Below are 25,007 nucleotides of genomic sequence, written 5' to 3' on the forward strand. Positions count from 1 at the left end.
GCTGTCTCTCCCCTTTCTATCAGGAAGGACAGAATTTAATCACTGGAAATAACTCAAGACCCTATCAGCCCAGAGATGGCAGCAGAGAAATCTACATAGCAAACTTATCTCCAATTAGATCCCCCATATATTTGCTATCCCACAATTTGCCATTCTAGAAACTCACAAGTCCTTTTCCTTTATCTGGTCACTTCTCTAAAAATTTGCTGTTTGCTTGTTAGGATGATACAAAGGCCCAAGTTCAAATCACCCCTTTGCCTTATTCATCTCTGAGTGCTCTCATGTGTATGTACAATGCGCAAGTTAATAAACCTCTACTTGTTTTCCTCTTGTTAATCTGTCCTTTGTCTGTCTAATTTACAGGTCTTTAGCCAATGAACCTAAAATGAATAGAGGGGAAATAATTTTTCTCTTTCCCTATACTAGTAAGATGTTGTTTTTTCCCTATATTACCTTTGCTCTAGGTTCTAAAGAGAAGGTTCTATTTCCATGTTTCCTTAAGCTATTTACTATAGAAAATTATTTATCAGGTTGAAAGCTATGACATTTTGTTTTTTCTAATATGGCTGAATAATGAAAATTTCATATGGTTCAACCTACTGTGGCATTAACAGCAGATTTCTATAGACTTGAAGCTCCAGGGCTTAATATCCAAACATAACGATTTTCCATAAAGAGAGCATAGAAATAAAATTAGGAAAAGGAAATGAAGTACTTTTTTTTTTTCTGTTAGAGGATACTCTAACACAATGGTCAGCAAACTCATTAGTCAACAGAGCCAAATATCAACAGTACAACGATTGAAATTTCTTCTGAGAGCCGAAAACCGACTTCTGTGCACGGGCCACGAAGTTTCAATCGCACTGTACGTACGCGCCCGCACGTGGTATTTTGTGGAAGAGCCACACTCAAGGGGCCAAAGAGCCGCATGTGGCTTGCGAGCCGCAGTTTGCCGACCACTGCTCTAACAGAATAAATTTCACATACTTTTTAGTTACTATTCTAAGTCACATTTGATTAGAACTTTAGTTTTTAAAGTTCTTTCAAACATTTTATTGAATCTGACCCCAACAAATCTGTGATTAAAAACTGACAGTTTATAGAAGGGAAAAATGACATTGAAAAGGACCTACTCAGTCAAGTAGCCAAACAGAAATAAAGCTGGACTCAAACCTAGATCCTTTTTCTACTAGTTTACCCCTCATAATCAATGAGGTCTTTTAAATCAATGGTTCCTAATATTTTTCTACTACCATATCATTTACAGAAACATCTTATTTTCCAACGTATCATTTCTTATTTCTAGCAGTAAGTCTCCAAAAGTGAGGAAGGGGGAACATCTAATTCCCCTACCCCCCGGCCTCACCATCCCCATGGACACAGGGGCATATGGTCTGAAAATTAAGAAAACCCTGGAGATTCTCACATGATTCTCCCCGCTTTCCCACAGTGCTACTCCCAATCCCCAACCACTCTTTTAAAGGTCCAGAAATCACTGATTTTACAGTTGTACATTGGCTAACTAGCAAAACTTTTTTTTTTTTTTTTTGCATGGATAGTAAGCCATTTCTTTCCAGTTCTGGAAAGTTGCCACTTACCAACATCCTTCCGAATCCTATAGAGGAGAAGATGTCCTTGTTTGGTTCCGACAAGAAGCCATTCCTCTGGAAAAGAAAAGAGCTGTGAGAAACATCAGTCAGCTTTCGTCAGACCCTCTTTCCTTATCTGGGGGTGGTAATCAGAACCAAAGGGTCAAGAAAGTGAGATGAGTTTTTTTGATAGCAGGTGTTTTGCAAAGGAGCATTTGCAAAATAAAGAATGTTTATAGTCAAGAACTATTTGAGAATCAATCAATCAAAAAAGCATTTATTCAACAATTACCAGACTAGACATATTAGAGAAGTAAAAAATGCCCCTGGCTTCATTGTTTCTAAATTAAACTGCCCTAAAACATCATGGAAATTTATAAAATCATAAAATGGATAGTATAAACATGAAACTAAGTATCTAATCTCAGAAATAACAGCTAATAGGCATCCTTTGAAAGTTTAATGATTTAATCTTAGGTAAAATAAGAAGTTCCATGGTATATTAAGGTTACAGAATTTGTTATCTCAAAAGATGGCCTAGTAGATAATAACGTGTTGATGAAGATGGGAATAACTGGAACCCTCATACATTGTTGGCAGGAATATAAAATGGTGCAGTCACTTTGGAAAACTGTCTGGCAGTTCCTCAAAAGATTAAACATAGAGTAACTATATAAACTAACAATTCCACCCCTGGGCATATAAATAAGAGAAATGAAAACATACATCTACACAAAAACTTTTACACAAATGTTTATAGTAGCATCATTTGTAATAGCCAAAAGGTGGAAACAACCCAAATGTCAATCACCTGATGAAGAGATAAACAAAATGTAGCATATCCATACAACGGAAATTAAGAAATGAAGTGCTGATACATGCTGTATCAGGGAAGAACTGGACATTATGCTAATGAAAGAAGCCAGACAAAAAGGGCTACATATTTTATGATTCTATTTATATGAAAAGTCCAGAATTAGGCAAATCTGTGGAGATAGAGATTAGTGGTTGCCTAGGACTGGTGGGCTTGGGGGGAAATGCGGAATGAATACTAATGGGTTCGGAGTTTCCTTTCAGGGTAATGAAAATGTTCTAAAATCGGCTGTGGCGATACTTGCACAATTCTGTGAACGTACTAAAAACCACTGAATTGTACATTTTAAATGGGCGAATTGTATGGTATGTGAATTACATTTCAATAAAGCTCTTGTTAAAAAAAAGATGGTCGAGGGCCATGGTTCTAAAACTTTGGTGTGTATCAGAATCATGTGAGGCTTTGTGAAAACACATTGCTGGGCCCTGACCTGCTTCCTTTTCAATACGTCTGGAAATGGGCCCTGGAACTTGCATTTCTAAGAAGTTCCCAGGTGATGCTGATGCTGTTGGTTCAGGGGCCTCATTTTGGGAGACAGTGGTTTATAGTAAAACTAAAGAGGCTCTGAAAGTGTTTAAATAATTACCCTGACAGATCTATATTAACTCATTAAGAGAAGATAAGCACATACAGATACTTCCTCAGCTTTCTGATCTTGTAACAGAAATCAGTCATACACTCTCTTGCTCTTTTGTAAAATAAAATACTGGATAATGGTACAAATAGACTGAGCATGCACTGTATTCCAGAAAGTACTGAGCACATACCATTAATGTTATTTCATTAATCCTCATGACTATCCTTTGAAATATGTCCTTTTTATAAATCCCCATTTTATAGGTGAGGGAGTTGAGGCCTTGGGGACAAGTATTTGTCCAGAGTCACACATGTAGTAAGATATGCATGTGAGTCAGGACCTAACCACATGCTGTGATGCACTTAGTAAGGCGTCTCACAGCAAAAGACTGGGTGGGTGTTGGCCAGAGGTGGTCAGGAAGGCAGTGGTTATATTTATAAAAACGAGTCAGGAGCCACCTCAGGAACATTTTCCAGGTTGATGTCCTTAGTCTTCCAGAAAAAGAAAGTGATTCTGTCTTCTTTTATTGTGCATTTTATTTATTTTTTTAAAATATCTTCATTGATTTCAGAGAGGAAGGGAGAAGGATAGATAGAAACATCAATGATGAGAGAGAATCATTGATCGGCTGCCTCCTGCACACCCCACACTGGGGATCAAGCCTGCAACCTAGGCATGTGCCCTGAGCAGGAATGGAACTGTGACTTCCTGGTTCATAGGTTGATGCTCAACCACTGAGCCATGCTGGCTGGGCAAACACAGTGTGCTCTTAATGACATAAGTCGAAATCAGAAATAACACTAGTTCTAATGGAATGCTGGAGATTTATGTTGGAACAGAACATTCTATATAATAAAAGCCTAATATGCTAAGTGCCCAGTTGACCGGTTGGCTATTCAACCAATTAATGCATAATACGCTAATGATATGCTAAGGCCACTCAACCGCTTGCTGTGACGTGCACTGACCACCAGGGGGCAGATGCTCTGACTGGTAGGTTACCTTGCTGCTGAGGTCCGGCAGATCAGGACTGAGTGAGATAGGCTGGACACACCCTAGAGCCCTCCCACTGTCCCTCTCCAGCTGGCCAACCTCCCATGTCCCTTCCAGGCCCCAATCATGCACCAGTTGGGTCCCTCAGCCTGGCCTGCACCCTCTCGCAATCCAGGACCCCTCGGGGGATGTTGGAGAGCTGGTTTCGGCCTGATCCCGCAGGCCAGGCTGAGGGACCCCACTGGTGAACAAATTCATGCACTGGGCCTCTAGTAGAAAAATAATTCAGCTTACAGTGCTTGCTTTGTAAAAGATATTACTGTATGAGCAATTGGTAATATTAAAGTTAATTTTTAAGAAACCCACTGATATTTCAAATATAAATAAAATGAAGTGTGATTTTTTAAAAAATTCTCTTATAGCATACATAAATATCTATAACCAAAAGGCCAACATAATCCTTCCTCTTCACTATGCCCCACAAACACCTGCCAGCTCCTGTTTTTCTTTCTCTCTTTTAACAGCCTCACCTTCCACCAGGTCTGCAAGGCCTATCATGCTCCCTCTACAAAGTACCTCCCAACAGCCCTGTCTCATCGTCTCTCCAGGGACCCCTGTGATAGATGTCCTCAACTGGTCTCACTCCACATGTTCTTCCATGTGTGTTACTTTATAGCAGATCTCTGATGCTGTTCCACTGGGGCTTAAATTCTCATGAAGCTGCACCACTACAATATGAAGGCAAACTCATAAGCATGACATTTGAGAGCCCATTTTCCTTTTTTTTTTTTTTTTTTTGAAATATTTATTTGCCAATACATGGCTCTTACCAAATGTCTACTCTACTGGTCATCAAAAGGAGTCTGATAAGTTCATTGAAAAAAATTTTAAAAATTTTTTTAATATGTTTTTATTGATTTGAGAGATGAGGGGAGAGACGGAGAGAGTAACATTGATGAAAGAGAAACATTGATCAGCTGCTTCCTTCACACCCTCCCACCTGGGATGGAGCTCACAATCCCGGCATATGCCTTAGCAGGGAATTGAACCAGCAATCTTCTAGTGCATGGGACAATGCCAACCAACTGAGTAACACTAACCAGGGCTGTTTTGAAATGAAATTTTATTTAACCCTTTTAAGTTTTTCATTTGGAGGTGTTATGGAAAAATACCTTCATCTTATATGGAAAGTATTGTAACAATTTTCCTTTAAATAGTAAAAGCACTATATACATACTCATTCCTAATCCTCAAAGTATAAGGAAAATGTAATAACAGCACAGAACCTCGAAGAGGCTTAATTTGGTTACAGAAGTCAGTGGGGACTCAGGTGGCCAGAGGACCTGAGCCACATTGGGCCTTCACGTTCTATTGACATGTCGCCATGTAACACAGCTTTACATGCAAAACACAGAGAATGAAGAGCCCGCAGAGCAAGCACAGCACAGGGTAAACAGTCCATTTTGAGATGCAACACTGCACATCAGACAGTGGAATGCACTATACAAACAAGTAACACATGTATAAACAGGTGATGGTGAGCCCTAGAAAATTCCTGACAGCCTAACTCTGAGACACAAGGTTGGACTTGATCCCTCCTGGGAAGTAAGGCTGGCCCTTCTTGCTCATAATTACCCTACTGAAGATCTGTCCAGCAGTACAACCCCGTACAACCTCATGTAATTAACAATTCCATTCCTGGCCCAGTGCTGGCCACTGCAGGGAATAAGCTGGTGGTCACTTCCCTTCATTAGGTCATAGGGCAAAGAACAGTGTTTCTGAAAGCATAAGCCCCTGATTAGCCACAGCAGAATCACTTGGACTTATTAAAAATACACATTCCTGAGCCCTGCGTCCAGAGATCCCGCATCAATGATTCTGCAGGGGTGAGTGCCCTGAAATTTGTATTTTTATATTTTATTTTATTACATTAGATATCTATGTAGTTCCAAAGGTAAAACTGTAAGAAATCTAGCTTCCATCCTTGTCCACTCTACTATTCTCTCCCTTCCACTATAGGTAAGCATTTTAGTAGTTTGTGATTTATTTTCCCATTGTTTCTTTGGCTAATATAAGCAAATATGATTGTGTATATGCACATACAGATACACACATACATATCTGTGTTTTTTTGTGTGTGTTTTTTTTTAACAGGCTCTGAATATGCATTAAAGTTTGGGAACCAGGCTGTAGAATCAGCCATAATTTACTAGATACATGATCTTGAAAAAATTACTTAAAATTCTCAGGTTCTTCCTCTGCAAAATTATTTATAAAAGCTCAATAGATTAGCATTCAATAAATGGAAGCTATTACCATTAATAATATTATTTATTAATTAAACAAATACTTAATGGATACCAATTGGGCCTTTGGAACTGTTTTAGACACTGCAAATAAAGTGATATGCAAGACAAAGTCCCTACTCTGAAGAAATTTATATTCTAATACTAGTGGCCCAGTGCACAAAATTCGTGCACATTAAAAGGGAATTAATTAAGAGGAAATATTTTAATATTGCTATTTGCCCTTTCTCTATAATAGAAGTGTCAGAGATGAAAGAAAATTAGTAAAATGTATATGAAAATCTCCCTCCTGTCAGAATTTGGGGTGTGCCACGGGACCTAGAGTCAAGTACCTGCCCACCACCCACACGCGCTTTGAAAACGCAGGAGACCCATACCCGGCCGGCTCCAATCCCGTCAAGCTCCGCCGGGCAGGGGGCACGGCCTGAAATCCCCCGCCCTGACCAGGCACCATGCAGCCTAGGTCCCTGCTGTTTGGTCGTTACGTTACGGTGTCCCGACCAATTTATATATTCCTCTATTATTAGTATAGATGGAGTGAGAGAGACAATAATAATAATATATAAAGTAGCATTAGATGACAATCCATGATGAAAGAATGATAAGACTGAATAAGAGAATAGCACAATGATGGATATAGCATTCTCTTTTATACAGAATAGTTAGGGAAGGTCTTGCTGATTTATGTGACATTTCAGAGGAGACTTGAATGAAATGAGGAATGAGCCATGAAACATCTAAGACAAGGGAGTGCCAGGCAGAGGAAAGAGTGAGTGCCAAGGCCCTGGGGTAGGCATGTACCTTGTCTGTTCATGGAACAAGACAGTGTGACTAGTACCGGACAGGTTCAGAGATAAGAGCCTAGGAAATAAAGTCAGGGAAGTAAAACCAGAGGCCTGACCATCTCAGGCGTAGCCAGCCACGGTAAGGACTTTGGAACTTATCCTAATTGTTATGGGAAGCTACTGAAGGATTTTGAGCAGAGAAAAGATGTAATTAGGCTAAGTTTTGGAAAGATCACTCTACCTCTATGTGGATAAAAAACTGAAAACAGCATAATGGCAAACACAGGGTGATCAGTCAGAAAACTACCATAGTAATTCAGATGAGAGAGGATGGTGACCTCATCAAGAGTAGAAAAAGTGGAGATGGAAAGAAATAACTGGAATCTAGATTTATTCTGGAGGAGGAGCAGACAAGATTTGCTAATGGAATGAATGTGGTGTATAAGAGAAAAGGAGAAGTCAAGAATGATTCCAAGGCTTGTGGCCTTAGCCAAATGAGTAAACAGAAAAGGCATGTGCTGAGATATGGTATGAGGGAAAGGTACGTTTTGGGAGAGTGTAATCATCAAGAATTTTCTCGCCATGTTACTAGACACCCAAAATGAAGATGCTTAAAAGGCAGCTGGATTCTACAACTCTGGAGTTTAGAGAGGTCATCATCATCAGTGCCCTCCTTATTTCCATTTCTGAAGAGAAATGATGGTGTCTTGAAGACATCTTCTAGCTTGAATACTGTCTGGTCCTGCAAGTTCCTGGATGAACATCAGGTAAAAGGGGTAGCGACTAGAAAGAGCAATACTGATTGCTGCTAAAGCCTGAAAATAAAGCAGTTTTGAGGCAAGAGGCGGTAAATGGCCTCTTGTAGCCCCAATACCTACCACAACATCCTAGTAGGCAACAGGCATATCTCCTGTTCGGTGGAAGATCAAGGCAGGTCCAAAGCTACCTACTATTTCAAACCTGTCTTCCTGAAAAGCACAGGTACAGGGAGGGAATCTTTACTGTGACAAAGTGCTGTTGGTGAGAGAGGCTGAGATATGTTTACTACCAGTTCCACAGGGTATCAGAGTCACATTGTGACAAACTAAGTAGAGTGTGGGAAGCAACTACACCCATCCTTTTCAGAAGCATAAGTCTTAGGCAGGGTTGGGTACCGCTCCTCCATGTTTTCCTAATAAGCAGCATGTCTATTATCATTTATCTTGTATCATAATCTGCTTTATGTCTTTGTCCCCCACTGTGTGTCCTAGAAGCACAGGCACTGTGTCTTACCCTTATTCCTGTCCCTAGCGGAGAGACTGGTCTAAGTAGGCACTTAATACATATTTGATGAAGAAACAGGGGAATGAATCCCTTTGTGCAGTGCCAGGCCTTTCATTTTTAAAGTTTTAAATTCTTACTGAGAGCACTTAACGACAGAAAATGAAGGCCTTCTTGAGATATCTGGAGGAAGAAGGATTCTCTCCTCAACCCAAAGGACTAGGACTGCTTACTATGGAGATGCGATTTTAAAGAGGCCCAGGGCTGCTAAAGGCAGGAGGGGTGTACATGAACATGAAGATCTGTAGTGAAAGCACGCTACTGAAGAGGCTGTGAAGAACTCTGCAAAGCTGGCTGGGTGGTACTGTCCACAGATGATGCATAAGATGCCAGCCACCACCAAGACTCCACCAGGCCCATCACAGGCAAGGCTGACTGGGTGGCACTGTCCATAAGATGATGCATAAAATGCCAGCCACCACTGAGATTCCTACCAGGCCCACAGTATAAGATCTGATTAAGGGTTCTGAGCTACCTTTTTATAGTCCTTGATTTCTAGTACCTGGACATTAACAGAAAAAACTGAAATTATTTCAGTTTGGTCTTTGGGGGCTGTTAGACACAACCAGTCATAATGTTCATAGTTAAGAGTCCAAGTTTAGACTGCTGAAACCTTTTTTATTATACAGTATACAAGAGATAAGAGCTGTCTGACCCTGTTTTCTGCACTGGCCACTCCCAAGAGGCTTATGCCAGTTTTTATGGGTTAAATTTCAGGACAGCCTGGAATGATAAAGTTCTACCTACAGAGTTAAGGTAACTTGGGCACTTGAATATAAGGCAATCAAAACTACCTCTGCAATCTAGTCAATCACATAATTGACTAGATCGGCGATTTTCAACCCTTTTCATCTCATGGCACACAAACTAATTACTAAAATTCTGTAGCACACCAAAAACTTTGTTTTTTTGCTGATCTGACCAAAAATGGGTACAATTTTTATTCATTCACTCCCGGACAGCTATTGTTGTGCTGGCTGTTCTTTTTTTAATTATTTTTTACAATCTAAGGGAAAAAAGGTCGGTGCCCTTGACTAAATAAATAGTCAGGTAGTGCATATTTTACAAATTCTTGTGGCACACTGGTTGAAAATCGCTGGGCTAGATTAAGAGTTTAAATAACAACGTGAGTTACCTACAATAATGAGAAGTGAACAATGAATGATCACTGAGGGAAAAATGGCATGCGGTGTTAACTTGTTCAAAACCCCCTCCTTCATCCCCCCCGCCACCCACCCACTTATTCCCCCCAAACCAGTACAACACAATCATCAGATAAGCTCAAGTTCCTGGCAACCTGAAAACTTCCCACTGCTTGTGCCTCCAAACTAAAGACTTCTTGGGAATCGAAATAAGCCAAAGCTGAGCACAATTAAGGAAAGCTCAACCTCCAACTCTGCCCCAAGAGCAAGTGCAGGCGGAACCTCCCCAAAATGCTTGGATCCCAGGGGATCGTCCTAGGAGCCCTCGCAATCTACAATGCTCTGCACCCCTTCATCCCAGTTCCCTTTCGGACGGCGTCCGACCGGAGCCCACAGACAGAGCCAGACGCCCGTCCACGTCCCCAGGCTGGTGAAAGGTCCGTGCCGCTCCCGCGTTGCCCCCGCCTCGGCCCCTCGCTCCTCCGACTCACCCCAGGCAGCCAGACAGTCGATCTGCAGAGGCAGCTTTTCTAGGATCGGCACCGGCTCGAAGGCGTCGTGCATGGCGGCGAGCAGAGATTCGCCTGGACAGTCTCACTCTGGCGAATGAGAGGGCCGGGCCGGGCCGGGCCGGGCCGTGAACAGAACCGAGAACCGCGCTAAGGAAAGGGCCGAGCGGGACCTGGCCGGAGACCCCAACTACAGGCCTTTGGGCAGCAGCAGAGCCATCATCAACACCGGACTTCCTGGGGCCTAAGCCCGCCCCTTCCGCAGCCGAAGCCCGCCCCTTCCGCCCTAGTTCTGAAATCACCTTTAAGGACTGCACCAAAGCTTAGGTTCCCATTTCACCCTAGGCCTAGAGCTTCTCCATTAGGGAGTAGCCATGGGCTTAAAGAGGAGGGAAAATGATGGAATCTTAGAACTGTATGAGGAAGTCTAGTGTGGTGGTGGAAGTATAGGATTAGGAATTATAGAATTCGGGCTTTGGCGTCAGACCTGGGACCGAGATCTGCCACTTAGGAAACTGGCTGTGACATTTAAAAAATGTGATCTCCCAAGGACTTAAATTTCCTTATGTGCAAAACGATGACTTTAGGTACCTATCTAGCGTTGTGAGCTCTTAGCAATGCTTAACACAGCACTCAATAAATGATAGTTTTAGTATTACCATTAGAATCACAGCCTTACCCTTACATTTTAAAGGTGTTCCAAGCAAGTGGTTCTCAAAGGGTGGTCCCTAGACTAGCAGCATTTGGGAACTTGTTAGAAATGCAGAGTCTCAGGCCTCATTCCCGCCCCACTTAATCAGAAACTCTGAAGAGTGGCAGGATGGGGGAGGGGGTGCCCAGTAGTCTGTTTAATAGATTCCCCAAGGTGAGCCCGTGCACTTGGAAGTGTGAGAAGCACTGCAATGATCAGTATCTGGTAGTTTACCCCCAAGAAAACAGAGGGTATGTCATAAAATTAAGCATTTTGGTTTAAAGCAAAAACATAAAAGAAAAAAAGGATGAGTCTATGATGAGTTAAAAATGGCCTGATCATTTTAATTTTACACAATCTCAGTTTCTTCATTGTAAATTAGGAATACTGTCTGATCTTTATCAAATGCTATTTCTGATAATCAAATATTTTCAAGAAGTAAAAAAATTGCTAAACAAACCTTATGTTGTCTGATTTTTACCATAGAAACTGAACACCTTGAAAATTTAGAATTGCCAGCTGCTATACTGGAAGAAAGCCTAATAATACCTGTAGTTCCAGGACCAAGGGCTAAGACTAAAATAAACAATGTAAACTATAAGGTAACAGGTCAGTGTAATACTATAAATTCCTTCTGAATGCCTTCTTTAAAAAAATGATACACTATATACAATCACATAAGCAGCCATAGAAAAAGAATTATCAGGTCCCAGGCTACATCTATAAACTTCTGCTTAACACAATAGTTTTGTGGGGGGGTTTTCCTGGTCTCAAGTCGAGCATAAACTTTCTATGTAGAACAAAACTCTTGGAAGGCAAAAGTAGACCAAACCATTAAAACAGAAATAAGAGTGCTTCAAATGAATCCCATCACCTTGTGATGTCTCTTATAACCAGCCTCAAAAAATATTTGACCAACTATCCTGACTATTATTCACTTGCTAAGTTTTAGTATGGAAGAACAGAAGCATATGACAATTATACCAGCCCTTTGTAATGGGTTAATCTAAGAATATAGTCAATTCCTCATATGGTTCTTAGAGATACTGCCTTAGTGATTTAAAAACAAAAACAAAATACAGCCCTAGCCAATTTGGCTCAGTGGATAGTGTCGGCCTGTGGACGGAAGGGTCCCGGGTTTAATTCTGGTCAAGGGCACATGCTGGGGTTATGGGTTCAATCCCCAGTAGGGGGGCATGCAGGAGACAGCTGATCAATGATTCTCATCACTGATGTTTCTCTCTCTCTCCCCTCTCCCTTCCTCTCTGAAATCAATAAAAATATATATTTTTAAAAAACACACCACAAACAGCTGTAGATAAATGTTACATAAATGTAAACACTTTCACTATAGTATTAGTTAGTGAAGATTGTGGTCATGTGCTTATTGGTTTCAACAAGTAAGAAGACGCTACAGAATAAAAACCATGGAAGGAAAATCCTATGAGAGTTTGGGAGAAAAAAGCATTTTAGATAAAGTAAAAAATAAAAGACAGAAAACACATTAATTTTGTTAAAATTTTTTATATTAAAAAAACGGCATGAACTTTCTATGTAGAACAAAACTCTTGGAAGGCAAAAGTAGACAAAACCATTAAAACAGAAATAGAGTGCTTCAAATGAATCCCATCACCTTGTGATGTCTCTTATAAACAGTCTCTAAACCAACACCAGATACAAGAACCGTTTACCCTAAAGAATGAGCAGCAGTCCAGGGTCTCCATACTACTTCATGCAGCAAAACTTAAACCAGAAGGAACTGTTTCCTTTGTATTAGCTCCTGCTTTTGAAGAATTAGAGTTTTTAACAGGGTGCTCATTCACAAGCACTTAGATGGAGTGCCTCGCTACATCTAGTGCAACACCCAGTGAATGAAGGCAAACAAAGCAATGTCTGGAGTCTGCAATGTTGCCTTGAGGCTTACAAAACAGTAGTTAAAAGTTCTGGAGTGTGCACCACATTGCCAGCAATGGGATGTGTCACAATAGCAGATGTCAAAAGAGTTAAGCTAATATTTTTCTCTAAAGTACATCTGAAATAGAAAAATCTTTAATATATACCATTTGTAAACAAAATTGCACTTGATTTTGCTTTTTAAAATGATCTGAATTACACTGTAACAGTTTCTTTCTCTCCCTCGCTCTCTTTTTTTTTTTCTTTCTATCTTTTAATTATTGGTAGAACCATGGCTCAAGTCATAAGGACTTTTTTTCCTCAAAACTACCTCTGCAAGATGTAACCTTCGCTTCCCAGGAAATGGAAAGATAATTAACAATTTCCCCATCACCTATGTAACTCCCTAAATAAATAAAAATTGCAGGCAGTTGCTCCTGGAGATTACATGTTATGGTGGTGATGTCACATTTTTTAAAAGATGTTGAACTTTTTAGTTTGACAGATTAAACAATTTAAACATCATAGAAGGTTCAGGAAGAACACACATAAGTTGCATCAACATCCATGTGAGGGTGTGGGAGGGAATGGGGCATCAATGTTGTAAATAAGAAACTTGTAGAATTTTTTCATCCTATGAACATCATTCAATAAGATGTTCTAGTTCTGACACCTCTCGCCACCTCCAATGCACAAAGATCAAGGAACAGATCAGAATGTCATTGCTCCTTTAATCCATGGAGCAGTGCAGAGGATTGACAGATGATCTCTTCCCAGGTGCTAGCATCTTCAACTGCACATCTTCCCACTCTTTACTCCATTTTGGATCTTTCAAAGTGTGTGATCATTCGTTCCTAGAGAAAAAAATAAAAAGGTTTGTTCAAAATACATTAATTTTAAATGGTCTACATTCCAAATATCTTCTATATAGATGAGGCACACAGGCATTTCCTGCAAGTACTTGTTTATGTTCATTAAATACTTAGGAGAGATGATTCCTAATCATTTATCCAGACCCCACACAAGATTAACCAAGTCAAAAGCTCTAGGCCTCTGTACATAAAACCACAAATCAAAAGTAACTGCATGTTTTAGAGTCAATTAAGATGTTAAAACAACTATTTACTTAAGATTAAACTTTAATAAAAATGTGTACCTCCTCTGATTTAGAAATAGTCAGGGATGTAGGCAAAAATTTAGTCACAAGAATTTCTAATGCAACTCAGAATTATAATAAAATACTAGAAAGAATTAAGTGTCCAAAAATACAGAACTGTATAAACAAACTACGGTATCCTATCTAATAAAGAGGGAATATGCTAATTAACTGTCACGCCCTCAACAAAGATGGTGGCGCCCATAGCAAATAAGGAGGGAACAGGCTAATTGACTGCCACACCCTCAAAGATGGTGGCAAGACAGCGGCACCCAGTCCCCTCAGCCCCGCTGGGGTGGCAGGTACACGGCATGGCCGGGCCCACCCCCAAGCAGGTCCGGCCGCTCCAGGCACCTGCCTCCAGAGTCCTCTAGTCCCCTCAGCGCCCCAGCCTGAGGCGTAGGCAAGCCTCGGATGGCAGCTGCCCAGCCGCCCAGGGCCGCCTATGGTGGGTGCCTAACCACCCAGGGTCGCCCAAGGCTCAGGTAATAACCAAGGCCAGCTGAGGCTTGCGCTGCCAGCAGTGGCAGCAGCAGAGGTGTGATGAGGCGTCACCTCCCGCCCCTGAGGGCTCCCGGACTGTGAGAGGGGGCGGGCCGGGCTGAGGGACTCCCCGCCTCCAGTACATGAATTTTCATGCTCCGGGCCTCTAGTAACCTTATAAAGAAACTAGTAGCCCTGCGCACAAATCCGTGCGCGAGTAATTCACTGCCAATTGCCTCAGCTGGCCACCCCGCCCACCGCCAGCCCACCGCCGCTCGTGTAGCTCTCCACCACTAGTAGCTTGCTGCCCCGCCCTCCTGTAGCTCTCTGCCACTCGTAGCTCGCTGCCCCACCCTCCTGATCAGTCATTATGTGACGGCGTCCCGACCAATTTGTATTATTACCATATTTTAAGTATAGATTATACTCACTAAAATTACATTGATGAAAAGTTCTAGAGATCTGTTGCCCAAGAATGCACATATAGTTAACACTTTGCATTTGAGAACTGTTAAGATGGTCATTTTATTTGTTCTTCACCATAATTTTTTGGTGTGCTCAAAAGGCTTCCTGAAACCAAAAGACTCTAACCCAATATTCAGAACATGTCCAGAACTAGTTCCCATTAACTCAGTCAATTATTGTGAAGCCTTCCAGATGAATTGTATGGAAGCATATTAAGATTAAAAATCATCGTAAGCCTAGCTGATGTGGCTCAGTAGTTGAACATAGACCTATTAACCAGGAGGTCATGGTTCGACTCCCAGTCAGTGCACATGCCCAGGGTGCAGGCTCCATCCCCTGTAGGGAGCGTTCAGGAGGCAGCCGATCAATGATTTTCTCTTATCATTAATGTTTCTATCTCTCTCCCCTCTCCCTTCCTTTCTGAAATTAATGAAAATATATTTTTAAAAGTTAACGTAAACATCAGAGATACTAATTATAATCCTTAATATATGAAGGAGATAGTTGAATAGACAATAATGAATAACAGGTAACTTAAAATAATTAATATTTTGCTTTGGTCTATGATAGTCCTTTCTCAATCCTTTTATTATTTTTTCCAAGATTAAGTTAAGGGTTAAATCTGAATTTCTTAAAGACAAAGGAAGTAGAAAGTGGGACAGTATGGTTATTTGCTACTCAAATCAAAGACATTCTCAAGTCCAACCATAAAACTTTGGAAAAGGAGGACATATACAGAAAGTAAACCCTCCTGAATATTTGAGTTCTAATGTTAGTATTTCTGTTCTCATCCTTTTCAATCATACTCTTACTGAGTCAAATAAAATCTCCCTGAACAAAGAACTTATGACTCCCTATTAAGTCACTAGACCCATATTTTATGCACATGATTTGATTACTAACCTCGTCTGAATCAAGAAGGGCTGGAAGTGCTCTGCAGAGAGAAAACACCAAATAGAATAATGTAACAATAAAGCCAAATGTGGTTCAAAAAGGACAATGGAATAATAAATGCAATATAAAGCTTTGGTTGTTGTTGTTAAGTACATAATATTTGTATCTTATTAATGGCTATTTGGGGGAGGACAAATAAAAAACAAGAATCAAAATTACTAAAATTGTATTAAAAAACAAAAACACGTTCTATATTGTAATAGAACCAATGTTTAATAAAATTATAGCTATACCCAGCCAGTGTGGCTCAGTGCTTGAGCATTGACCTATGAACCAGGTCACAGTTCGATTCCCGGTCAGGGCACATGCCCGGGTTGCGGGCGCAATCCCCAGTGTGGAGTGTGCAGAAGGCAGCTGATCAATGATTCTCTTTCATCATTGATGTTTCTATCTCTCTCTCCCTCTCCCTTCCTCTCTGAAATCAATAAAAATCTATTTTAAAAATAAATAAGTAAACAAACAAACAAAATTATAGCAATGAAAAAGAACTCAAAAATTCCAAAAATAAATGAAAAAACAAAATTGAAACAGATTCATAGATACAGAGACAGACTGATGGTTGCCAGAGGGAAGGAGGTTGAGGGAATGGGTGAAAAAGATGAAGAGATTAAGAAGTACAAATTGGCCAAGACCTGTTTGGCTCAGTGGATAGAGCGTCGGCCTGCGGACTGAAAGGTCCCAGGTTCGATTCCGGTCAAAGGCATGTACCTTGGTTGCGGGCACATCCCCATTAGGGGGTGTGCAGGAGGCAGCTGATCGATGTTTCTCTCTCATCAATGTTTCTAACTCTCTATTCCTCTCCCTTCCTCTCTTTAAAAAATCAATAAAATATATTAAAAAAGAAGTACAAATTGGTAGTTATAAAATAGTCACAGTATAAAGTACAGCATAGGGAATATAGTCAATAACATTGTAATAACTATGTACAGTGCCGGGTGGGTACTAGAAATATCGGGAGAAGCACTTTGTGAAGTATATGATTGTCTAACCACTGTGCTGTACACCTGAAACTAGTACAAAATAATATTGAATGTAAACAGTAATTTTTACGAAAAAGTAAAAAAAGAAAAAAGGATTATCCCACTGATTTTGGAAAGATCTATACTGAAATCTTTCTAAGCAAAAATGTCATCTGACCGAATAATCTCAATTACTTTTGTTTGTATATCATTCCTAATCTTTATTTTTAAACATCTTTTTAATTATTCTTTTGAAAAGTTAACTATAAACATTTTCATTAGTATACTCTGGCCCTCAATACTAACTGTGAAATAGGATTCTTATAGTAATGATTCAAAAACTTACACATCTGTCACAGAAGAAGGGACATTTTCTTCGACCCACTTCAAATCATCTTCCTGCTGGGAACATACAAGTACCAGTTGTTACTAAAATGCATAAAATAATACATCTTGAGCAAGAATCTAAAGATCTCAAAATCTTTAAATTTAATCTTTTGTCACTCTGAAGTAGTATATTCACATAACAAATGGAATTGCTAACAGTAAAATAAAATAACTTAAAAACTACATCACCAAAATGTAAAATGATGTTCTATATCCTTAAAAGGTTTCTGCTCAAGGATCTAATACCTAGCTTTCATTTCATGTAAGCTTTGCTTCTTAAAACTGAGATAAAGTCCTTAATGTAGAGTAAATGCAGTTCTAAAAAATGAAAATCTATTCTAGCCAGTTTGGCTCAGTGAATAGAGTGTCAGCCAGCAGACTGAAGGGTCCTGGGTTCGATTCTGGCCAAGGGCACATACCTCCATTTGCAGGCTCGATCCCCAGCCCTGGTTGTGTGCGAGGCAACCAATCGATATGTCTCTCTCACATCCATGTTTCTGTCTCTCCCCTTCCCTTCCACTCCCACTAAAAATCAATGGAAAAATATCCTTGGGTGAGGATTAACAAAACACACACACACACACACACACACACAAATGCTGACTAAAAACTCTGAAGTTTACTACAGAAAAAACTTTAGGTTATTAATGAGGCTATGACTTCACTGATAAAAACCATTAAACAAAACCATGAGACTGGTCTGGTACCTTTTCAGGACATAGTAGCAAATCACCTAGTTCAAGATTCTATCCTACATAGAATCACTTGCTGTCTCTGTTTTTAACAATGTAAATGTTGCCCTGAATGGTATGGCTCAGAGGTCAAAGCATCAGCCCACACAATGAAAGGTCACTGGTTCAATTCCTGGTCAAGGGCATGTACCTGGGTTGCGGTACGCTCCCCAGTGTGTGTGGGAGGCAACCAGTCCATGTGTCTCTCTCATATCGATGTTTGTTTCTCTTTCTCTCTCCCCCTCTCTTCCTCCCTTCCTCTCTCTCTAAAAAGAAATGAAATAAATATCCTCAGAGGAGGATTTAAAAAAAAAGTAAATGTAACAGACATTAAAATATTTATAAAGCAAGCTTAAGTACAGCACAGGTGAATTAAGTCATTAAGGCCTGCACATTCTGCTGAGCTCCACCACAGGCTGGAGGGCAGGGCAAAGGGAACAAAAGAAGTCACACTTACTGCTTTGTTTACTTTACTATTTCCATTTGGTTCTTGTTTGGTACTTCTCATTTTCATCCCTTCTGGAGAAGGAAAAAAAAGGAGATTGGCTAATTATGTCAATATATGAACAAGTATCACAAAAATAGATTCAGACCTTTATTTTAAGTTTACTGACATTGAATTATACAACAGATGCTTCTCTATCTTTACATTTATGCTGGGAAATTCAAAGCCAGATTTCCAGCTCATCTCTGGTAAGTAAACTGAACACTTAATATCCAATTATTTACAGAGTTTACCATAGCTTCATCTTAAGATTCATGCCCTTATTTTTGCTTCTCCCTAACTTCACCCCGACACAGCTATAAAATAATAATGTAATTACATCAAAGTATCTAGATTTTGATACTCAAAATGTTATACAGTTGACCCTTGAACAAGCATGTTTGAACTTTGTGGGTTCACTTATATGTGAAATTTTTACAATAAACACAGTAAATGTATTTTTTATGATTTTAATAATAAAATCATAAAAAAATTTTCTCTAGCTTACTTTATTGTAAGAATATAGCATAGAATACATATAACATATAAAATATGTGTTAAATGACTTTATGTTATCAGTAAGACCTCCTTCTCGTCAACAATAGGCTATTAGTAGTAAAGTTTTTGGGAATCAAAAGTTATGCCTGAATTTTCAATTGCATGGGGAATCAGCACCTCTAACCCCCATGTTGTTCAGGGCCAACTGTACTTACTTTACTCTATTTCTAAAAACCAGAAAAGAATATTTAAGGCACAAATAAAAGGTAAATTTTATCACTACCAAAGCTTTCTTTGAGCATAGGTTCCTTTTGTTCATCCTCTTCCTCTTCCTCAGACAAAGGTGAAAAGGCAAACCTGAGAGAACAAAGGTAGAACATAAGGGAAAAAATTAGAAAACGACAGAAGTTGCTCCACTATCTGGATTTTACAGGACTGACTGCTGAAGCTCCCAATTACAGTCATTCATAAAATCAGTTTGCTGAAAAATAAAATTATTTCCCCTTTAGAACCTCTCGATTGCCTCTCGTTAGCAAGAGAGAAGCAGGACAGTACCGTATTTATAAATGCAGGCTCAGCTACATGCTACCCATGACTTTAGCAAGTTGCTTATTCTTTATTCTCCCTGTGCACCTCCCGTTTTCCCACCTGTAAATGGGGATAACAGAACATTACTCAGAGGTGTTCTTTGAAAAGTAAATAAGTCACACTTTAAAAAGTACTTTAAGTAATACCTGACACACAGCAAGCATTTAATAAATGTTCATTTACAAGCACATGTATCATTCAGAGGTAAGTAAATTCTCATGTAATTTAAAATCTCAGCCTTCAATTAGGTAGTTGAGATGGAAGTTCTGATCTTGTGTGTTTCAAGTAACTTAAAATCTGTTTCCAAGTGTGGAAGTGGGAAGATGAAGGCCTAATCAGGTACATCTCAGATATATTTCCTACACAACTTCCAAGAGACTCAGCAGACAGGTCATTCCTAGAGTGCTTTATTTTTGAACTTGCTCTGTACTTACTGTTGCCTGTTACTTTCATTTACCTTGTCATTAAATCTCCCTTCTGTGATTAAAAGAGAAAACTATAAACTAGGAATAATAGGGAACACCTGTAACATGTTAAAGGTTAACTAACAAAATTTCACAGTAGATATCAAAGTTAATGATGACCTGAGAAGCACTTATTTAAAAGTGATAAGATGAGAAGGGCCACTCTCACCCCCTCAATTCAATAGCCTAGCCAACACAAAAATCAGAAATGAAGCAAGATTATTTGGAAAAGAATAACATTGTCATTAGTTTAGCTAATAACCAATCTACTGAGAAAACCTAAAAATTATCAGCACTAACAAGGTAATGCAGGAGGGTGTATGGATATGATAAATATACAAAAGCCCAAAAGCTTCCGACATATTTGGGAAAGTCATATATTATTTTTAAAGTATGTATCCTAAGAGTCATAAAAACTTCCAAAACATTTAATTAAAATTATAAAACGTAACTCAAGCATTGAAAGAAAAAAAAAGGACATATACCATAATGAAAGATGGAATTATTAAAAGGATTTCCCTAATTAATCCATTAATTAAATCAAATTCCAATAAAAATCCAATAAGGTTTTCCTAGAATTAAACAATCAAGGTAAATTTTTATTGAGGAGCAAAAGATCCAATAGCAAAGGACATTTTAAAAAAAGGAGAGATTTGTCCTAGCCGGTTTGGCTCAGTGAATAGAGCGTCGGCCTGCAGACTCAAGGGTCCCAGGTTCGATTGGGGTCAAGGGCATGTACCTTGGTTGCGGGCATATCCCCAGTAGGGAGTGTGCAGGAGGCAGCTGATCGACGTTTCTCTCTCACGATGTTTCTAACTCTCTATCCCTCTCCCTTCCTCCCTGTAAAAAAATCAATATATTTTTTTAAAAAAGAGAGAGAGATTAGAGGGAGCATGGTTTAGGCCTTCCAGATACTACTTAAGTGTGCTACTGATGCAGGATCAGAGCAATTGAAGAGAACAGAAAACCCTTAATCAAACAATTCTTTTTTTTTTAAATATATTTTACTGATTTTTTTACAGAGAGGAAGGGAGAGAGATAGTTAGAAACATGGATGAGAGAGAAACATCAATCAGGTGCCTCCTGCACACCCCCCATTGAATATGTGCCCGCAACCAAGGTACATGCCCCCGACCGGAATGGAACCTGGGACCCCTCAGTCCACAGGCTGACGCTCTATCCACTGAGCCAAACCGGTTAGGGCTCAAACAATTCTTTTTTAAAAAAATACATTTTATTTAAATGGAATATATTAAAAAAAAAAAAAAGATGATGAAATTTGTAAAAAATTATAAAGTAACAATGACTTCACCTCAAGCTAGGAAAGGATGTCTTACATAAGACACAAAATATACAATCCCAGAGGGGAAAAACTGACAAATGTGACTCCCCATTTTCAAGTTTTTCTACAACCAAGAACACATAAAAAAGTTTAAAGTTAACCAACAAACTCTGGGTACAGTTAATAGTTATAAATGTGATGGAGAAAAAATTAGGCAAAGGAATACTAAAGTGTATAAGAATTGATGTACAAGGGTATTTAAAACATCACTGTACCTTATTCCTATTTTTAATGACCCCTATGCGTAAGAGGTAACATAGCAGGCCTTTAGAGAGGCCTGCTTACATCGATACCCCATGGCAGGTGTCTGGGAACCTGGCCCTGGCCCTGTTTCCTAACTGGGTAAGGGTGATCACTGTGCCTAGATTACCTCTACAATTCAATCTAGAATAAGCTTTGCTTACCTTCTAGGAACCTGGAATTTTGGTACATATTAAGTAGAGGGTGCTTATGTGTCAAGCCCCCAATAAAAACCAGAGTGCTGAGTCTCTAATGGGCTCCCCTGAACAGAAACACAGCTATTGCACTTTCTGTTGCTGAGGAAAAGAGCACACTTGATGTACTTTCTCAGAGGAAGGAAAGAAAATATGGATTTTTCTAGACTCCACCTGTGTCTTTTTCCCTTACTGATCACATCATTTTGCTGTTAAAAAAAAAAACCCTCTGCTCTAAGTACAAGAAAATGTTGAGTCCCTTAAGTCCTTCTAAACATATGGGTGGTCTTGGGACCCTTGAATCACCCCAAATGGAAATAGTCCAAATGCCCATCAATACAGAAATGAGTTAATTAACTGTACTTACTACATCTATACCATGTAAAATTGTGCCATCCATGAAAATAGTTAAGTTTAATTTAAAGCAGTTGTCTTGGAAAGGCATTTCCACTATTGAGTAAAAGAAGAGCCCATATTTAAACGAGTAAAATGTGGAAGGACACATCACATTAGACTGGTAAAATTGGAGTTATAGGCAGTAGGCACAATATTTTTAAAAAGATAAGAGAGAAAGGAAGAGGAGAGGTAAAGCAAAAAATCTTTTAGAGACTGAGGGGGTGGGCAAAAGTAGGTTTACAGTTATAATATCTATCCTATCTAATAAAAGAGTAATATGCAAATTGACCATACCTCTGCTACACCCACCAGCCACGCCCACCAGCCAATCAGGAGCAAATATGCAAATAAACCCAACCAAGATGGCTGCGGCCACCAGAGGGAGGCTTGGGTTTCCCCGGCAATGGAGGAAGCCAAGCTTTCCGCCTGCCCTTGCTGGCCTTGGCTGGGGTCAGAGCCAGGCGATCAGAGTGAGCTGGGGGCCCCTGCCCAGGGCCCGAGTGTCGGCCAGAGGCTTTCAGCCTTGGCCGGGGGCGGAGCCAGGCAATCGAAGCCAGCTGGGGTCCCCTGCGGGCGATCGGAGCCAGCTGGGGGTCCCTGCTTAGGGCCTGAGCCTCAGCCAGAGGCTTGAAGCCTTGGGCGGGGAGGAGCCAGGCGATCGGAGCCAGCTGTGGTCCCCTGTGGGCGATCGGAGCCAGCTGGGGGTCCCCTGCCCAGGGCTGGAGGCTTTAGACCTTGTCAGGGGTGGAGCAGAGATCGGAGGAGATAGGTGTGAACTACAGAGGAAACACCTTTTCTGACCGCTCATTGGCTAAGCTCCCTATATGCCACTGGTAATATTCTTAGTAACTTGGGTATAAGAATCCAAAAAGGTGATCTAGGGCTTTTCCACCACACTCCTGGAGAAAAAAACAAAGGTCTGCTGCTGGAGGGCTAAGAAATGTCATAACCTGCCCTACGCGGTTTGGCTCAGTGGATAATGCCTAGGTTTGCCAACCACAGGATCCGGGTTAGATTCTGATCAAGGGCATGTACCTAAGTTGCAGGCTCCTCCCTGGCTGGGGCCCAGGTCAGGGGCTCATGCAGGAAGCAACCAATCAAAGTGTTCCTCTCACTTTGATCTTTCTCTCTGTCTTTCCCTTTCTCTTCCACATTCTCTAAAAATCAATGCTCAGGGGAGGGACGGAGGGACGGAGGGACGGAGGGACGGAGAGAAGAAGAGAGGAAGAGAGGAAGAGAGGAAGAGAGGGAGAGAGGGAGGGAGGGAGGGAGGGAGGGAGGGGGAGGGAGGGAGGGAGGGAGGGAGGGAGGGGGAGGGAGGGAGGGAGGGAGGGATAGAGGGAGGGAGGGAGAGAGGGAGAGAGAGGGAGAGAGGGAGAGAGAGAGAGAGAAAGAGAAAGAGAGAAGAGAGAGAGAGAGAGAGAGAGAGAGAAGAGAGAAAGAGAGAAAGAGAGAAAGAGAGAAAGAGAGAAAGAGAGAAAGAGAGAAAGAGAGAAAGAGAGAAAGAGAGAAAGAGAGAAAGAGAGAAAGAGAGAAAGAGAGAAAGAGAGAAAGAAAGAAAGAAAGAAAGAAAGAAAGAAAGAAAGAAAGAAAGAAAGAAAGAAAGAAAGAAAGGAAGAAAGGTCATATCCTATGAAAGACACATCTTGAAAATGCCTAAAGAAAGTTGTCATTTTTTCTTGGTGAAGGGACTGGAGTCTGTGTTGATGAAAACACCTTGGTAGCTGCAGTGACTGGCAGTGGCTGCAGCAGCAGGGTGATGGGGCTGGTACCTTTCCCTGATCAGCCCGGTGTCTCCCACAAAGGGAGGCCAGACTGCGGCTTAGGCCCGCTCCCCGTAAGCCGTCAGTAGGACATCCCCTGAGGGCTCCCAGTATGTGAGAGGGGGCAGGCTGGGCTAAGAAGACCCCCCCCCCAGTGTACAAATTTCATGCACTGGGCCCCTAGTATATATATAAAAGCCCAGCGTCTAGAATGACCAGTAGCTATGACACGCACTGTGGCAGCCAACCAGCCTGATCCAGGCCCATATCGGCCCCCCACACCCTGGGTGCGGGGCCAGCCACCCATCTGCCTGCGGCCCCTCCATCCTGCCAGCCTGGCCCAATGGGCCCCCATTGGGCAGGCCAGCCAGACCCCACCCATGCACGAATTTGTGCACCGGGCCTCTAGTTAATAAATAATAATACAAGAATAAACTGTGCCCTGGCCAGTATGACTCGGTTAGAGTGATGTCTCTTGCACCAAAAGGTCATGGGTTCGATTCCTACTCAGGGAACATCTCTAGGTCGTGGGTTTGACCCCAGGTCGGTGTACAGGAGACAACCAATCGATGTTTCTCACATCAATGTTTCTCTCTCTCTAAAGTCAACAAAAAATAAATAAAAATAAACTTTTTTTTACAACTATAAACCTACTTTTGCCTACCCCATCCATAGGTATAGCTAGCATGTGAACAGAGCAATAGATCAATGTTAAAGATGGTCACCAGGATGTCTAGGCTCTTTCTGAATGAGTTTAGATCTTTATTTTCTTTCAACTTTTTTCAAGGAACACAAATATTAAGAGTACAGTGTGAAAAGACAAGACTATTTTCATGGGGTAAAAGAATGTCATTTATTTTCTTTCTGAATATTTTACTGTTATGTCTAATTACAAAATTAGCTGGTTAGTTATAGCATCTCAATCCTTTTCCTTTTTTGGTGGTATGGTTGTGTAATCTACACTTTTAACTGTCTACACGCACAAAAGGGAGAAAAAAAAGAAGGGAAACAAAGGCATAGATAGTCACAAAATTAAGATAATTCCTAAATAATTGAGATTTGCCTCTATTGTTACCAAGTGGGCTAGGCAACTGACTATACAAACTGTTCTTTCCTTCTGGACATTAGACAGGTACAACTCTCATTACCAGTGTCAAATCTACCTACCTTCCTTATTTTTCCATTCAAATATGCCCAATATCAGTTGTCAGAACTGAAAGGGAC

At 40.6% G+C, this 25,007-nt stretch overlaps 2 protein-coding genes across 5 annotated transcripts in view; both read right to left on the reverse strand.

The window, feature by feature from the left end:
* Positions 1-10,334, reverse strand: part of VPS39 (VPS39 subunit of HOPS complex) — a 48,403-nt gene extending 38,069 nt beyond the window's left edge. Inside the window, exons 1-2 of the mRNA XM_079768475.1 lie at positions 10,078-10,334; positions 1,599-1,664 (exon numbers count right to left, since the gene is read on the reverse strand). Of these exons, the coding sequence (XP_079624601.1) occupies positions 1,599-1,664; positions 10,078-10,150 (139 nt within the window). The 5' untranslated portion in view covers positions 10,151-10,334. The remainder of the gene's footprint in view (positions 1-1,598; positions 1,665-10,077) is intronic.
* Positions 10,335-12,273: 1,939 nt separating this feature from the next.
* TMEM87A (transmembrane protein 87A) overlaps positions 12,274-25,007 on the reverse strand; it is a 46,175-nt gene continuing 33,441 nt past the window's right edge. For 2 of the 4 annotated variants that reach the window (XM_079768893.1, XM_079768894.1), the window contains exons 16-20: positions 19,080-19,153; positions 18,272-18,333; positions 17,043-17,095; positions 15,687-15,717; positions 12,274-13,533 (exon numbers count right to left, since the gene is read on the reverse strand). In XM_079768893.1, coding sequence (XP_079625019.1) covers positions 13,492-13,533; positions 15,687-15,717; positions 17,043-17,095; positions 18,272-18,333; positions 19,080-19,153 — 262 coding nt within the window. In that variant the 3' untranslated portion in view covers positions 12,274-13,491. Of the gene's footprint in view, positions 13,534-15,686; positions 15,718-17,042; positions 17,099-18,271; positions 18,334-19,079; positions 19,154-25,007 lie in introns of all 4 variants that reach the window. The other 2 variants (XM_079768891.1, XM_079768892.1) reach the window with 1 other exon arrangement.

This window comes from Cnephaeus nilssonii (genome assembly GCF_951640355.1).
Source record: "Cnephaeus nilssonii genome assembly, chromosome: 4".
In the NCBI taxonomy this organism is placed as follows: Eukaryota; Metazoa; Chordata; class Mammalia; order Chiroptera; family Vespertilionidae; genus Cnephaeus; species Cnephaeus nilssonii.